The sequence below is a fragment of the Pelodiscus sinensis genome, chromosome 24 (assembly GCF_052426305.1).
Source record: "Pelodiscus sinensis isolate ZL-2025 chromosome 24, ASM5242630v1, whole genome shotgun sequence".
Lineage (NCBI taxonomy): Eukaryota > Metazoa > Chordata > Testudines > Trionychidae > Pelodiscus > Pelodiscus sinensis.
This window is the reverse complement of record NC_143075.1, coordinates 20,267,611-20,283,755: the sequence shown is the minus strand read 5'-3', so window position 1 is coordinate 20,283,755 and position 16,145 is coordinate 20,267,611. Positions and strand designations below refer to the sequence as shown.

Below are 16,145 nucleotides of genomic sequence, written 5' to 3'. Positions count from 1 at the left end.
ACAGGCTCTGTAAATCACAGCCGGTAGATACCCCCCATCTGTCCTCTCTACCCCCCCGGTCTCGTCTTGCATTTGCCGCAGCAGGATGCCTGTGCAAAGCCCAAGCTCTGGGCATCTCCGGTGTCCCCAGACCTAGCTCTCTCTCTGGCGCGCCTGGCATTGCGCATGTTGATTTGCCCACGTTCTCACTTAGCTCCGTGGCTACGGGAAACTGCCAAGTGGTGAACGTAACCTGATGGCACCTCCCTGAGGCGGAGCCCTGAGTTTGGCGTTGCAGGCGCCAGCCAGTCCCAGAACTCCAGTTCAGACACAGCTGTCTGCTCCTAGCTGTGCCTGCCCCAGGCTAACTCCTGGGCCTGGAAGAGCTGGGCCAAACCGTCCTGTGTCTGGGAGCAAACGGGTGGGGCAGAAACAGAAGAAATCAGCTGTGGGGGGGGGCATGTTCAGACCCTGCTTTGGGCAGGCGGCTCAGCCGGGCCTCCTCCCGCTGCCCACCCTGTGCCCAGGACTCCCGGTGTGCTCAGCAGCTGGCCAGGCTGGGCGCTCACCATGGTAACTCCACGCTTTCCCCTCTGTCCAGCATCCTGGTCTATGGCAGCATCGACACGGGGGCTCAGTGCCTGCTGACCTGCAGTAGCCCCGGGCTGCAGCCTGTCCTCTCCCTGAAGCACAGCCCGGACTACCTGTTCGCCGGCCTGCAGAACGGCACCGTTGCTGCTTACGCCAGAAACAGCGGTGAGCACGAGAGCAGCATGGGGGAGGGGAGGAAGGAGGGGGACCGGTGCTTTGCTTTCAACCGGCCTTCCCCAGGGATCTGGAGTGAGGCTGGCCCGACGGGAATGATCGCCCCGCCTTCTCCCAGCAGCGGGTCTGCGACATGTCTCACCTTTGGCCTGGCTGCAGGAGGGCCGCTAGTTAACCCTTCGGTGTTTGTTGTACTGGTGCCTGGTCCATGCGTGTGACATGCCTCGTGCTGGCCGGGTGGGAAGGAATGGGATCTTCTAAACAGCCAGCCTGTGGCCAGTGTCCTGCTCAGAAGGGAAGGATGGTGGAGTGGCACCGGTTGGCCCCGAGGAGATGGAAGCCGTGGATTTAAATCCCTGCTCTGCCACAGACCCCCCTCCATAACCTTGGCCAACTCACTTAACCTCTCTGTGCATCATTTCCCTATATCTAAAACAGGCCTCATAGTATTGCCCTGCCTCCCAGGGCTGTTGTAGGGATAAGTATGTCTGAGATGGAGAGCCACTCGGCTATTGTTGTAATGAAGGCCGTAGATGTACCGAAGACAGGAGATGATGGGATATGGAAATGTCCCGTATACCACATCCTGGCTTCAGTTTTCAATCAGTTACTGCTCTTCTCGTGGCCATTTGCACATGGTAACCGTGGCCTGCAGGCGTAGCCGCCCTGGTTGCCCCACATCTCTGAAGGGAACAATACTAAACCTGACCCAGGGGAGGCAGAGTCTTGTCCAAACCTTCCCTACGCCACATGGGGAAAATTGATCCCAGTTTATTGCCAAGCGATTTAAAACCTTTTATTTCCTGCTGTTGTAAATATATAGAGAGGGAGCTGCTGCTAAGTGAATGCAATCGCTGGAATTCAGGGTTCGTAACAGCTGCAGAAATAAAATCCTCTTTGAGAATTAAACTAATTTCCTATTGATTGGCTGGCACTTCGCTGGCGCCGCACACCCACGTTGTCTCCAAGTGGCTTTTAAACTTCCTTGCTCGGCGTTCTGGATGGACAATGGAGGTGTGTCAGATCCATTCAACACAAGGAGTGTTCCTTGGCCTGCCAAGCTCCACAAGTGTTGCCAGAGAGAGACATCTGCCAGGAGGAGGCCCCCAGGAGAAATTGGCAATCTCCATTTACCAGAATAAATCGAATCCAGCCAGGCTTGGTAGCCACCCTTCGACTGATTGTGGCCATGCCTAGCCAGAGAGAATTTTGGGGGGAAATTGACTGTTCTACTGAGGGCCAGGTAGGGTTGCCAGATGTCCGGTGTTGAACCCGACAGCCCGGTATTTTCTGTTTTTCCCGTGGCCCAGGAATTAAAGGGCATTTCGGGTCACTTCCTCTTTTTTCTTCTCAACAACTTTTTCTGCGGTTCTTTTTTTTTCCTGCTCAACAGAATTTTTTCCCAGCCTGTTTTTTTGGGTTCGGTATTTTTTGTGAAACCATCAGGCAACCCTAGGGCCAGGGCAGAGCCATATACACCATTCAGGCTGTCAAAAGAGGGCTGAAGAGATTCATCCCTGCTGACTGTCATCCTGGTCGCTGTCAGGATTTGAACCTGGGACCTTCAGAGCCCAGAGGACATAGCCCAGCCCCTGGAGCTAAAGGACTAAGTACCTGTGCCGGCATCAGTGATCGTCAGCGTCTTACTGGATCAGGCAGAGAGGAAGACGCCCAGATGGGGGGCCGGGTCGAGATTTCGTGCTATGGACAGCGTCCCCCTCTGGGTTGGGCGCTGGGGGCCGGGTGTGTTGTGTCCTGCAGTAGGGCGGGGAATACTCTCTCCTCAGGTCTGGAGGGCTCTTTGCTGCCTCTCCCTGTGCCGTGCTCCGCGGCTGGGTCTCCGCCGCCCGCGCAGGGTTATCCACGGGGCTGTGTGCAGAGCTCCTGCTCCGCTTTGCGGCGTGTTGGCTTTTTTAAATGCGTTTTGATAAGGCATTGATAGATTTTAATTAAAGGGGGAGAGGAACCCACGCCGTCTCCCAGGCAGGCAGGGGTGGGGAGAGGGAAATGTCAATATGTGCCCATATCTGCAGGGTTCATGCATCACAGCGCTCTCGCTCTGCTGGCTAAATAGGGAGGGAGCCCGGCTCCCTGCACTGCTCGGAGTGGAAACAGCTCTCCGCGCCCTCTGCTTGCTCCGTCCCTGCGTCTCTCTCCTCTCCTTTCCTCCGTGACACCTCCACTTCCTCCCCGCCTCTCCCCGGCGGCTGGGCTTTGCTTCTCCCGGGATCTGGCTCCCTGGGACTCAGGGGCTGTAACGACTTTCCGCGATGTGCCCCCATCATTCCTGTTTCCTGTGCTGAAGGTTACCCTTCATGGGGGACGGTTGGCAGACTGGCTGGGAGCGGGGAGGGACGGGAATGAATTTCTTGGCTTGTGCTTTCTTGACCACTCTTAGCTAAAGGGGCAGCAGGCTAATTGGGCCCGTGGCTGCCCTCTGGGAGGGTGTACATGGGGGGGCGGTTCTGTGCTGGTTGGCAGGGTTTCCAGTGGCATTCTCATGCCCAGCCCTTCAGCCTGGCTTCCCAAGGCAGCCTGGGCCTGTCTGCCTGTGTTTTCAGTGTCTGTTCAGCTGGTGCCGGTGCTGGGGATGCAGCCCGCACAGAGGCCAGGCGCTGGGCTCCAACGTGTGGCATCAGAGGGGGTCAGGTTCCCTTCTGTCTGAGGTGGAGGATCTCGGAGGCTGGCTCGTTGCTGGACTTGCATGGAGTTCTCAGAGCTGGTGGCTGGCAGAATCAGCCGCTCTCTCGTTTGTCTCCAGCTCCCCCTGCTCTAATGTTCTGCTGAAACCGTGGGGCATCTTGGGGGAACCAACTGGCGTCCCCGGAAAGCACGGTGAGGCTGGCCCAAGGCCAGTCAGCCCCAGCCAGGGCCTGTGACTGGTCCTCCCACCCCGGGAAGGATCTGCCAGGGGAGACCCTGGCTCTCAGGTGCGAGTTGGCGCGTAGGACTGGCAGGGGGCTGAGAGGCCCAAAGGGATAATGGGACATGTGGTGGAGTGTGAGGTAAGGATGTTAAATAACAATTAATTGAATAGTTAATTAACCTAATGATTTCTTATCAGTTACTCGACTATTTTATCGTCCTCAGGGGTGGGGCCAGCAGCCAATGGGCTCTGGCCCCACTCCTGAGGAGCCCCCCCATCCCTCTGCCACTCTGCCCTGCTGCTGCTCTATCAGAGGCAGCAGCGGAGGTTGCCAGGCGGGAGCTGGTCCGTGAGGGGAGACAGTTTAAAAACCAGCTCCCCTTGCGGACCGGCTGCCTGTCGCCCTGTGCGGTTGCCCCTGATACAGAAGTAGCAGCACGGGATGGCAGCAGCCCCTGTCCAGAGGAGGGGTCTGAGCTCCTGGACCCGTCGTGAGCCAAGACTGAGCCGAGCTGCCTGCCCCCTAATACACTTTAAATACAGAACCGCAGCGGGGGTAGGTCCGGGACCCAGTGCAAACTGGGACTGAGCTGGGCTGCTGGCCAGCCTGCTAAAAAAATGTGCGTATCAATTAATTGGTTAATCGACTACACTATTACATCCCCGTGCGAGGATGCTGTGTGGGAGGGACCGTGCGGAGTGGGCGAGGAAATAGCTCTGTTTTGCCACTAGAGGGCAGGAAAGAGCCTCCATGCAAGACTGGGCGCAGACATGCATAAGGAGCATGGGTCCCCTGCGCTCTAGGGGCCCTGCTGGGCTCTGGCTTGGGGGGCGTTGGAGAGGAAGGCGGGGAACACGTCAGCAGCGTAGGGGCAGACTCCACCAGCTCCCTGGCCCGAGGTTAAAGCCGCGGGGCCGCAGGGGAAGGCGTGTCTGTGCCAACCCGGTAGTTAGAGAGCGAGACTAATTCCTGAGCTGCAGTAGGGTCCCAGATGGGGGTCGCTGCTGATCACCCTCGTCTGGCTTTACCACGGAGCGTGGCCGTCCAGCCTCCCCAAGGCTTCGGTGTCTGGCCACACGTGGGCATGCCGCCCAGGATGACGGTGTATGAGCTAGCAGAGTCCTCGATCCCTCTCCTGCTCACAGGGGCTCTGCTAAGGGCCTGGGCTCGGAAGCGCAGCCGCTGGGTTCCTGAACTCTCCTGCCGTGGCGCTGGGCCGGTGCTGGGTGCGGGCGCTCAAAGGCCGCGTGCAGCAGCGTGGGGAATGTTACTTTTCCAACTGAGCCAGTGCTGCAGGTGGCCTGGCGTGGGATCCTAGCGAGACCATTAATGTAAGAGCGGGTGTGGGTTGAGCATATGCAGAAATGCTCTGCCCTCCCGCCAGGCTGGTGTGTTCCCGTCCGTGTTTCTGCTGCGGGCTGTACGGGAGACATGTGTGTGTGGCCAGACGTCACCGTGCTGTTACCCGACCCAGATGGCACCGGTCGCTTTCTGTACCGAGGCTGCTGAGCTGGAGCTGGTGCTGAGACCCACAGTGGCCTCAGGAAGTGAAGTTTTTCTGTTCCGTTTCGCCACTCTCCCTCCTTGACCAGAAGGGCAGAAATTAGCAACGCACCTGCTTACCTTCCCTTCTTCTCACTTGGCTGGATGCCAGTGTCTCCAGCTTCTCTCTCAAAAGCTTTTCGCAGTTTCATCCAAGGCTGCTTCTCAGCGCCCAGGAGCCTGGGTCAGGCCCCCAAGTGGTACAAATCGGTGTAGTGACACTGAAGTCAGTAGAGCGGTGCCCATCCACACCAGCCCAGGGTCTGCCAAGCCCAGGTAATGACGGGATGGCTGCCCAGGTTGCTTTCAGTCCCTGTTTATAGTTCTTCTGCAGAGATTTTTTTGGTGTGAAGTACCTGAGGAGGGCGGGATAAATAATTCAAGAAGAAATATTTCCATAAATGCTCTTGCAGCTTCTTAAGCCGAAAGTAACTGGTCTGGTGAGCGACTTCATTTGTAGGAGCATTTTCTGGAGCCGCTGATGTTCGGCGAATATTGCAGAAATGCTCAGAGAGCTCCAAAAACTATCAAGGAATTGAAAAACAGGCCTTCTGGGGACAGACTTAAATAGATTAAGATCATTATCTTATCAAAGAGAGGGCTAAGGGATGATTTGATTACAAACTCCAGGTACCAGCAAGAAGAGATCTGACTGTAGGAAGCCCTTTCATTTAGCAAATGAAGGCATAACAAGGTCCAATGGTTTGCAGTTTAAAAAAAATCATTTTGGGAATAAGATGCTAATTTTTAAGTGAGGGCAATTAGCCATTGAAACAGCTTAGCAAGCGGCGATGGTGAATTCATCACTGGAAAGCTTTAAATCCAAATTGGATGTCTTTCTAAAAGATGCTCTCTAGTTCAACCACACATTAATCGGCTCTGTAATGTCACTTCAATAGCAGGGAAAAATTTCCTTCGCTGCAGGAATTACGGGGTGAAATTCCGTGACCCGTGCTGTCTTGAGAAATGGAGATTGAGAGTGGGGAACCTGATGATAGTCTCCCACTGTGTCCAGGGCGGCCATAAAGAGGATGGTGATCAATTGCTCAGTGTCCACTGAAAGGAGGACAGATTATAATGGGCTTAACCGGCAGCAAGAGAGATTTAGGTTAGATGTCAGGAAGAACTTTCTAAGGAGAAGGAGAGGAAAGCTCCGGAATAGGTTTATCAAGGGAGGTTTTTAAGAAGAGGCTGGACAAATGCCTGTCAGGGCTGGGCTAGGTTTATTCGGTCCTTGGCTTTTCCTCAGCACAGGGGGGTGGCTTCCAGTCTCACACTGCAATGGGACTCGGTGCCGTCCTGCGCTGTGAAGGCTACATGCTCATAGTGGTTCTGTTTGGGCATTGAACCTTCGCAGAAGTGACTGTGCTAGGAGCCTGACTGAAAACTAAGCTTGTCCCACCAGGAGATGAGCCCTCCGATGTGACCTCAAAATGGTGGAAGTTTGCAAGTGGCGAATGTGAGAAGGTGTGCCTGACCGAGCTGTGGGCAGAGAACTATTGTCAGTGACGAGCGGAGGGAAGGAAACTCTGCATGGAGAGAGGCAGCTTGGGGGAAGAAAAAGGACCTGGTGGAAGTTTGCCCCAGAGGTTCTGAGGAGCCTGGGTTGGACACTTCCTAGCAGGCGTGGCCCCGCCGCTATGAGAGTGCTGGTCTGTGGCTCTCCTGCCGGGTGTGGCCACCCCACTATGAGGGTGCTGGTCTGTGGCTCTCCTGCCGGGCTTGGCCACGCCACTATGAGAGTGCTGGTCTGTGGTTCTCCTGCCGGGCGTGGCCACGCCACTATGAGGGTGCTGGTCTGTGGCTCTCCTGCCGGGCGTGGCCACGCCACTATGAGAGTGCTGGTCTGTGGTTCTCCTGCCGGGCGTGGCCACGCCGCTATGAGAGTGCTGGTCTGTGGCTCTCCTGCCGGGCATGGCCACGCCGCTATGAGGGTGCTGGTCTGTGGCTCTCCTGCCGGGCATGGCCACGCCACTATGAGGGTGCTGGTCTGTGGTTCTCCTGCCGGGCGTGGCCACGCCACTATGAGGGTGCTGGTCTGTGGCTCTCCTGCCGGGCGTGGCCACGCCGCTATGAGAGTGCTGGTCTGTGGTTCTCCTGCCGGGCGTGGCCACGCCGCTATGAGAGTGCTGGTCTGTGGCTCTCCTGCCGGGCGTGGCCACGCCGCTATGAGAGTGCTGGTCTGTGGCTCTCTTGCTGGGCGTGGCCACGCCGCTATGACGATGCTGGTCTGTTGCTCTCCTGCCGGGCGTGGCCACGCCGCTATGGGGGTGCTGGTCTGTGGCTCTCCTGCTGGGCGTGGCCACTCCGCTATGATGGTGCTGGTCTGTGGCTCTCCTGCCAGGCGTGGCCACGCCGCTATGACGGTGCAGATCTGCAGCTCTCCTGCCAGGCGTGGGCACGCTGCTATGACGGTGCAGATCTGCAGCTCTCCTGCCGGGCGTGGGCACGCTGCTTTGAGGGTGCAGGTCTGTGGCCCTCCTGCTGGGCGTGGCCACTCCACTATGACGGTGCAGGTCTGTGGTTCTCCTGCCTTCAGGTTGAGTTCAATTAGGGGCTTAAAGCAGGGATTCAGCCTCTCTGTTTTGCCTGAAGAACATGGCGTGTCCTCCCCAGGCTTCCAGCACTTCCCCTTTGAGCCCAGGGCACTGAGCAGATACTGGTCCTTCCTGAATGGATGTGGACCTGAATTGCCCAAATGTGCTAAAAAAACCCGAGCTCTGAGGGCCCCCGTCCCTGTCTCAGCCCTTAGCTTGGGGCCCTTCAGGCAAGGAGGCTGCAGCTCCGAGCTCTCAGGACTGGGAGTTGTCAATAATTCTGCTTCGAACAGAGCTAATTAACACTGGCTTGGTTGGTGTTACCATGTCTCCCCCTCCTGGCCACCCGCAGCCTGCTCTCCACCTAGCTCAGGGCCAACGCCAGAGGCCAGGAAGAAACAAGGCAGCATGAAGTTGGGAGCTGAGGAATAACCTACCCAGCGGGGGCTTGGTAAAGTTCCCTCTTGAGCTGAGTAGGTTGGGTGGGGACGGTTCTGTGGCCAGCCATGTGCAGGAGGTCTGTCTCGCTGCCCCTGATGGCCCATGCTAACCGTGAGCGGCTGAGGCTGTGCTCTGCAGCAGGAGGGGTTTCTATCCCTGCGCCACACCACACCGCAACCCCCAGCAGGCAGCATGCAACTGCCCCGAGTCCCCACACTGCATCACACGCCGCTGGCAGCATCCTGTCTCTCTTCTTCTCGAGTCTCAGGCTTCATCCGTAACCCGGCGTCGCTTTAATTAGAGCTTCCTCAACGTCCCCGTTTCCCCGAAGAGAAGCCACCGCCTCCAGCCCTTTAAACCGTCTGTGGAGTCGCGCACGCTGCGGGGCGGGAGTCGGGGAGCAAAGGGATCCTTTCATGGCTCGCGTCAGGCAGGTGCCGAGAAGGGTCAACTGGCAGCGGATCAGAAAACGCGAGGGGCGGGAGAGGTCGTTCCCGCCGCGCCTTGTGTGGGGAAATTGGCGCAGCAGGATGCCCTGATGAAACAGCCGAGGCAGTTCAGTTTCTCTTAATGACAGGCTGGGCCGAGCGCAAGGAAGTGCAGAAGGGCTCCGCGGCTCTCAAAGCTGCCGCGCCTCCGTGTGCCCAACGCGTGTTCGTTCAATCGTGTGTGGCTGCGCCGGTGTAGAGCCGCCGCGGAGACACGTCTCACTGGGCAGTATGGCAGGGCCTGGGATCGGGGCTATTTTCAAACCCCTCTCCCTTCACACCCCCTGCACCCTCCTCCCGGCTTGTCTCTGTTATCAGAAATCCCCCCGCCTCCCACATACCCCTTTCTCCTTGGATCTGTGTTACACCACTGTGCTCTGCGAAGGAGGCTGTAAGCCAGCTGACTTCTGCCACCTGCTCCAGCCCTCCCCCGGCTCGGCTCTCCGTGCCCATGCATGGCAGAGAAGTTAATGAGCGCCCAGAGGCTGCTGCCCAAGTTTAGGCAGAGTAGCGAGGTAGCCCCGGCGTAGCCACTGCCAGATTGAAAAGGCGACGTTTGCCGCGTGCTCCCCAGTATTGCGTGTTTCTCAGTGCCAACAGTCCCGCGCCATCCCCCCTCTCCGGCACCTGGCCGCCGGGTTATAAATAGCCCATGCACGCTGTCAGGGCTGCAGGGACGAGAGCTGTGCCTGTTTTCCTAGGGAGGTTGTGGAATCTCCATGCCCGGAGATTTTTAAGAGCAGATTGAATGGGATTGTCTAGACGGTGCAGGGTCCTGCCGCGAGGGCAGAGAACTGGACTTGGTGACTCTCGAGGTCTAGTGTTGTGTGATTCCTGCTGCAGCATTCAGTGTGTTGAGACATGTCAGGTGTGACTGGAGTCCTAGGAGGGAGAGCTATGCCGGCACCTCTCCCTGCCCCCAGCGTGACAGGCGCCACACCCCAGCCCTGCGGGACCTCTTCCTCTGAGGGCTGGATGTGCGAGGAAGGCCTGGCGTGAGGCCAGAGGCTTCCAAGCTCAAGTCCGTGGGGGCCTTGCCTGGGTGCTGGGGAGAGCGTCGGGCGGGTCGTGCCCACGGTCAGCTGCAGATGTTCCCAGGAACTAGCGACGGTTACTGGCTCGGGGCGGCGCTGAGGTGGTGAATGGAAGGAGGGATGGTCCGAGAGTGGGGCTCCAGCTGTTTGTGGAAAGCGTGGCTTGTGCCACAACCGTGTCATGCCCTGGGTTTCAGCTGGGGCTCAGCGTCTGATCCGGCTCCTGAGGGGGAAGCCCTAGATCCTGTGGGATTGGAGGGAGGGAAGGGGGCTGAGGTCCGGCTCCAAGGTGTCTCCTCCTCTGGTCTGTTCTGAGCAGTCTCTGATTTAGCCGGCTTTTGTTCTCTCCCCTTGCTGCAGGGGGGCTCTGGGATCTGGAGGCGCAGCCCAGCTGTCTGGAGGTGGGGACCGGACCGGTGCGGACCTTGCTGACGCTGGATGACACGGTGTGGGCCAGCTGTGCCAACCACGTCACCGTGCTGGATGTTGCCAGCCTGAAGGCTCAGGTACGGCTGGTCCTCCGGGCGGTTCCGCTCCCCTTGCCATCTGCAGCGCCGGGGGCCCAGACTCCAGCTGCCTTCAGGGTGGGGTTTCCTCCCCTTCTGCCCTCCCCGCGCGTCCCCTCACAGCCTCTCGACCTGCGCGCTGGGCGACTGACCCTCCCTGCCCCACTGGGGCATGTTGGTTTTGTTGCTACGCTGCTCTACGCGCCTCTCCCCATCGCTGGGTGTGTCTAGACTATATGCCTCCGTCGACGGAGGCATGTAGATTAGCCAGATCGGCAGAGGGAAATGAAGATTAAAATAATAGCGGCTTCATTTAAATTTAAATGGCTGCCCCGCTCTGCCGATCAGCTGTTTGTCGGCAGATCGGGGCAGTCTGGACGCGACGCGCCGACAAAGAAGCCTTTCTTGATCGGCACAGGTATGCCTCGTGAAACCAGGTTTACCTGTGCCAATCAAGAAAGGCTTCTTTGTCGGCGCGTCGCATCCAGACTGCCCCGATCTGCCGACAAACAGCTGATCAGCAGAGCGGGGCATCCATTTAAATTTAAATGAAGCCACGATTATTTTAATCGCGGCTTCATTTCCCTCTGCCGATCTGGCTAATCTACATGCCTCTGTCGACGGAGGCATGTAGTTTAGACGTACCCGCTGTGTCTGGGCTGGGAGTCCCTGGAACGGCCTGGCCTGTGCCCCCGAGGCTGCGGGATCCCTGCTATTCTGAAGGGGAAGGGGAGGGGGACGGGGGGAGCGTTGAGCAGCAGCGGAGGGGAGGGGAGAGTATCTTGTGATGGCTGAACGGGACGAGGGGAGCGTCACTGGTCCGTGAGCCTCTCTGCTCCTCGGGGTTGGCTGTGACGCCGGCCCCCATGGCCCCGGTGCCGTCTCATCCCATCAGCCGCCCTGGAGCAAGGCTGGGAGTAGCCGAGCCAGATCTACCCTGGCCAGCTCTTCCCGTGCCCTTTGTCTTGGGCTCTGCCTGCCTTGGGGCCCGGCAGAGCTAAGGCTGGGACGATTGCAAAGGGGAAGGCCGGAGCCTGGGGCAGCCTAGCCAGGCACCAAAGGGCCCGGGAACGGGCCTTGGGCAGCAGGCACAGGACCTGCGGTGGGAGAGGGAGGAATGGCTCGGCGGAGCTCCGTGTTCTTAGTAGTCCTGGCCCCTGCACCGTCGCGTGTGAGGTCTCCCGGACCCGGCTTCTGATGGGGCGGGGGGGGGACCTGCCAAAGGCACTGGCATGGGGAAGGAGCGTGGAGCCGTCGCTGTGGAGGGGTGTGGGGAGCAGCCCCCACCAGGGCGCTGGGTGCTCTGGAGTAGCCCGTGCCCAGAGGGACGTCGGGGCCGTGCGGGTCGAGGCAGCGAGTGACGCTGGGGGTATGGGCCAAGATGGCGCCAGAGCTACACGGGGAGGCCGGAGGAGCAGTGGGGCGGCTGAGGCCTGGCTGCAAGAGGGAGGGGGCAGAAGCCTGCAGAGAGCAGGGAGGCCGGTAGCCCGACACGCAGCCCAGCTAATGCCTCTGGAACGTACTGGGGGAGTGGGGCGGCTCGCAATCCCGATTCTCCCCATTGAACACTGGCTCTTGTGCACCCAGTGCGCCAGCCGGGACAAGCTGAGCTCTCCCTCGGGAGAGGCCGCTGCTCCAGCACCTCTGGGTGCGTCTACAGACCCGAGCTTGCTCTAGCGAGCTCCGAACAGCAGCGGCTCGGACGCCGTGGCAGGATGGGCTTGGAGACCTGCTCCGGGACCCAGGCGGCTTGGACAGCCGTGGCTTTGCTGCTGTTTTGGTTGGAGCCAGTTCCGCTCTCTGCTGTAGTGTAGACAGACCCCTGGGGCACGCCATCAACCCAGCTTCCTCGCTCAGGGGTGTGAAAAAGCCACCCCCGGGGGGGGTAAATAAGCTGACCTAAGCCCCTGCCCAGACAGCACTGGGGAGATGGAACATTCCCTCCGTGGCTCTGGTAGCACCTGGCGGGGAGGTGGATGAACGACCGCGAGGGCAGAACCTTTCCCCTCGGCGTTCGCGTCTCCCCTGGGGTGCAGCTGCACTGGGCTGGCGGTAGCGTTTCAGGGGTAGACGAGCCCTCAGTGTCCTCTCTAGTGAGGGAGACTGGGGCAACGCCTCCCCTGCTCCTGAGAGACGAGCCAGCCCCCGACAGCCTGCCGAGAACCCCACAGCCCCTCTGGGCCTGGGGAGACATGCGAGCTTCCCTCCCGCTCGGCTCAGCCAGCCCCTGCCCGCCCCACGTGCGACGGGCCCAGGAAGGCTTTGCGGGCAATGCATCGCGTGCGGCTGTCGCCGTGCACAAGCGAATGCAGCTGGAGGTGCTCCGGGGGCCGCCCTCCCGAACCTGCTCCCCCATCATCTAACGGCAGCAGCGAGGCCTCTAACGAGGGCGCATTTCTCGGTTGAGCGCTCCCCGTGCTCCTGCTGGCCACTGGCTCGCTGGGAGAGCTCCCGGCCTATTACGCAGAGGGAGATGGGTTGTTCCAAGGATGTGCGGGCCGCGGCCTCTCCATGCCGCCTCATGCCTAATGGGCTGCGACTTGATTGGAAATGGCCCTCGGCGCAGGAACGGGGAGGGAGCGGGCTCACGTCGCGGCTGTGCGAGTTCTGCTCGTTTACCAGCCTCCCCCCCCGCCAGCGTCCGGGGGGAGATGGGGGGCCGAGGTAACCGTCTGCTGGCCGAATGGGACCCATCGGCCGGCCCCGACTCGTTTGGGCAAATGGGCCTGGCACCCTGGAGTTTTAGTGGTTTCGTGGGTGGTAGTGGCGAGAGACGGGCAGAGGCTCAGCTTGGCAAACCCAAAGACGGGGGGTGTCTAGCCCGCTGGCAGGGAGTGTGGGGTGCCCCCCGGGAGCTGTCTGCACAGCCCCAGGCGACAGGGCATCTTTCTCTTGGCTCCTCTCAGGGCTCCCCATGCCACCGAGAACTGCAATAGCTCGGCCCACAGAAAGTAGGGTTGCCAGGGGTCCGGTTTTCGACCAGGCTGTCCGTTATTTGGGTCCCCTGTCCGGTAAAAAAACCAGAAAATACTGGACATGTGATATGTCCACTCGGATGAAAGCCAGGGCGAGGGAGTGGCGGGGGCGGGGGAAGTGAGGCCATTTAAAGGTACAGCACCTTTTTTTTTTTTTTGTTCAATAACTTTCTCCCACCCCCTCCCCCGTTTTTTTTTTTGGGGGGGGGGGGGAGTGTTCGGTATTTTTTGTTAAACCGTATGGCAACCCTAACAGAAAGGGGCCTGTAGCTCCAGTAGAGGCCCATTTGGCCGGAGCTGCGGGATGAGGGTCTCGTCCGACGTGACTCCTTGGCCTGACTCAGTTTCCAAAGGACCAGAGCGGGGGAGGGGGGAGAACTCAGTCTAACAAAGGCTGGCTGCCTGGCAGGCCCCAGCACGGGGGCTTCTAAAAGGCCACGCGAAGGCAGTGCGGGTCCCGGTCAGGCTGAAGGGCCTCAGCCCCGCTCAGGGGGCTGCAGGCTGGGATCCTGAGCCAGGTGCCATGTTCAGGATGCAGCAGGCTTGCTGGGAGGGCTGGCACAGACCCCTCTCCCGCACCCCGGGGGTGGGATTCAGAGCTCCCCCGGGTTTGGGGAGTGGGTGTGGAGGAGGAGCGGAGGCTTTTGTAGGCTGTTGCTGCTTCTGGCTGTGAAATGGTTAAATAAACGTGTGGCGCCCCCCCCCCCCCCCCCCCGTCCCCCCTCCCAGTCAGGCTCCCCAGAGTTTTAGGACGCCCGCCCCCCAGAGCTCACGGTGCATCGCACCCCAGCCTCCCACAGCTGGTGCTTCCAGGCCCGCTTTGGGGGCCCCCTCTGCAGACTCAAGTCCCAGACGTTAAAGCTGGTGCAGCTGGCAGCACCCCCAAGACCCCCGTCCCTTGGCAGCCTGTGGAGGTGACGCGGGGCTGCCAGCTGCACCAGCTTTAACGTCTGGGACTTGAGTCTGCAGAGGGGGCCCCCAAAGCCTGGCTCTGGGCCATGGGACGCAGCCTGTTCCTTTCTCCTTTCTTAAGAGGCCACCTGTGCAAATCCACCCCAGCAAGGGGGCTGCCTAGCTACCTCCAAGGGCCGCCTGGCCCCGGTTGCTGGGGAGGATGAGAGAGCTGGCGGGAAACTAGCAAGGCTTCAGGCCTGGGGGGGCTGTGAGGGGCTGCACTGAGACCCCTCCTCCCTCCCCACTGCTTGTAAACGGGAGCCGGGGCTGTGGAGACAAGCTAGGAGCCCTCGGGTCACGTTCCCGAGTCGCAATGCGCTCGAAGCCCGCCGCGCTGAGGGGAGGGGCGTCCCCGCTGGACAGCCGGGGGCACGCGGCCGCTGGGAGCTCCCTGGGGTCGCTGCCCTAAGCCAACTGGGGAGAGCTCTTCCTTGGACTGGCGGAATCCTCCCCGCTGGGCGCCGGAGGCCACTCTCCCGCGGGCATAGGGCTGGCCCCAGCCGTGCGTGGGGCTGCTGAACGGATGTGGCCCAGGTGGGTTGGCTCATCCCCCCCTCATGCCGTGTAGACATGGCCCAAGTGACTGGTCTGAGGTTAGGCAGCTAGTCTGGGGCTAGTTTCCTCTTCCAGCCAGGCATCCAGAGGCTCAGCTTATGTCTTACCCCCCAGAACGTGCTTGCTCTGTTCTTCGTGGTGCCAGCTCTGGCTGGGAGAAGGGAGTCTAGTCCCCGATCTCCAGTCGGGGTCAATGGGCCAGATCCCCAGGGGAGGATCTGCCAGGGCCAGGTCGCCGTGTTCAGCCTCCGCGCAGCAGCCATGACCCCTCCTTTCCCCGGCCGGGCAAGCCGCGGCCCCTCTCTTTTTGGCACTCATGATTTCAGACCAGCACAGCACCAGCGGCTTTTAAACGGGATCGGCTGCAGGGAGCCTGCGCTTTATGCCCGGCCTGCCGATTGCCGAGGGGAGCGTGCCAGGAAGGGGGGGGGGCAGGGGAGCACCGAACAAGCCACCCACGTCGGCCACCCAGTGGCAACTGCCACGTCGAGGGGTGGCGTGTGCGGCGGGGGGGAGCTGGCCTTGAGCACGCGCCTTCCCATTTCCATTCTGCGCGGGAACACGGTGGACTCGCTCCATCGTTAATAGAGAGCTGCCCCTGCTGGCAGCGGAATAGGAAATGGGCTTCCTTCCACGGCGCGGCCCTCTGGATACAGCTAATGACAGTCCCCTCAACCATCACACACGCTCCATCTCGCCAGGGCCGGGGTAGGGGGTGGGGCGGGCGTCACGGGGACGCGTCTTCCCTGTAATGGCAGCGTTTCACAGCATGCGGCAGGCTGGGGAGAGCCGTCCGGGCAGGCTGCCGGAGAGGCTCTTTGTCAGGCCTGCGTGCATGTGAAATGACTTCCCTTCCCACGGCCGCCCCCCGTCACGTCGGATCCTGCAGTTTTCCCTTTGGGCGCCTGATGGACCTGAAGGCCGAGTGGGTTCCGCAGCGCCCGGTTTCCTCTTCCCGTCCCGGCGTCTCCTGCCCCGCCCCCCGACGCCAGCGCTGGAAGTTCGCTTCTCCGCTGTGCCCCCCCACCACAGGCAGGCAGTTCTGCACCCAGCTCCGGCAATGCCCAGCCGTTCTGGCTGGCGGCAGGTGGATGACCAAGCCGCTCCATCTCTGCCCCAAACCATGATCCAGCCAGCAGCACCCCCTACACCACAGCTCTGCCTGGGCACCTCAGCAGGCCTGTTCCTGCGTCTGGATCCCCGTTTGGTCTCCGCCAAACCCCCGCCAAACCCCCTACGGCGGCTCTTCGGCACAGCTTCAAGTGTCGCTGTACGGAGAAGGGGACAGCTGGCGCCTCTGAGCCTTGGCAAGGCCGTGGGTAAGAGGGGGAGCAAGGAACAGACTTAAAGCAGCAAACAGGGGGTCGGTGGATGGCTTGGGGAGGGAGAGGTGGCCCCAACACTCTGGGGGGGAGATGATGTTTAGCCCTGGTGTTAAGAACATAAGAAAAGTCTCAGTGGGTCAGACAATAGGTCCATCTAGCCCAGTGTCCTGTCTGCCG

The 16,145-nt window shown here is 60.4% G+C and overlaps 1 protein-coding gene across 9 annotated transcripts in view; it reads left to right on the top strand.

Annotated features, from left to right (window-relative positions):
• Positions 1–16,145, top strand: part of ARHGEF10L (Rho guanine nucleotide exchange factor 10 like) — a 207,266-nt gene that overhangs the window by 165,369 nt on the left and 25,752 nt on the right. For all 9 annotated transcript variants that reach the window (XM_089773156.1, XM_089773155.1, XM_089773157.1 and 6 more), the window contains 2 exons: positions 581–735; positions 10,014–10,159. In XM_089773156.1, the coding sequence (XP_089629282.1) occupies positions 581–735; positions 10,014–10,159 (301 nt within the window). The remainder of the gene's footprint in view (positions 1–580; positions 736–10,013; positions 10,160–16,145) is intronic.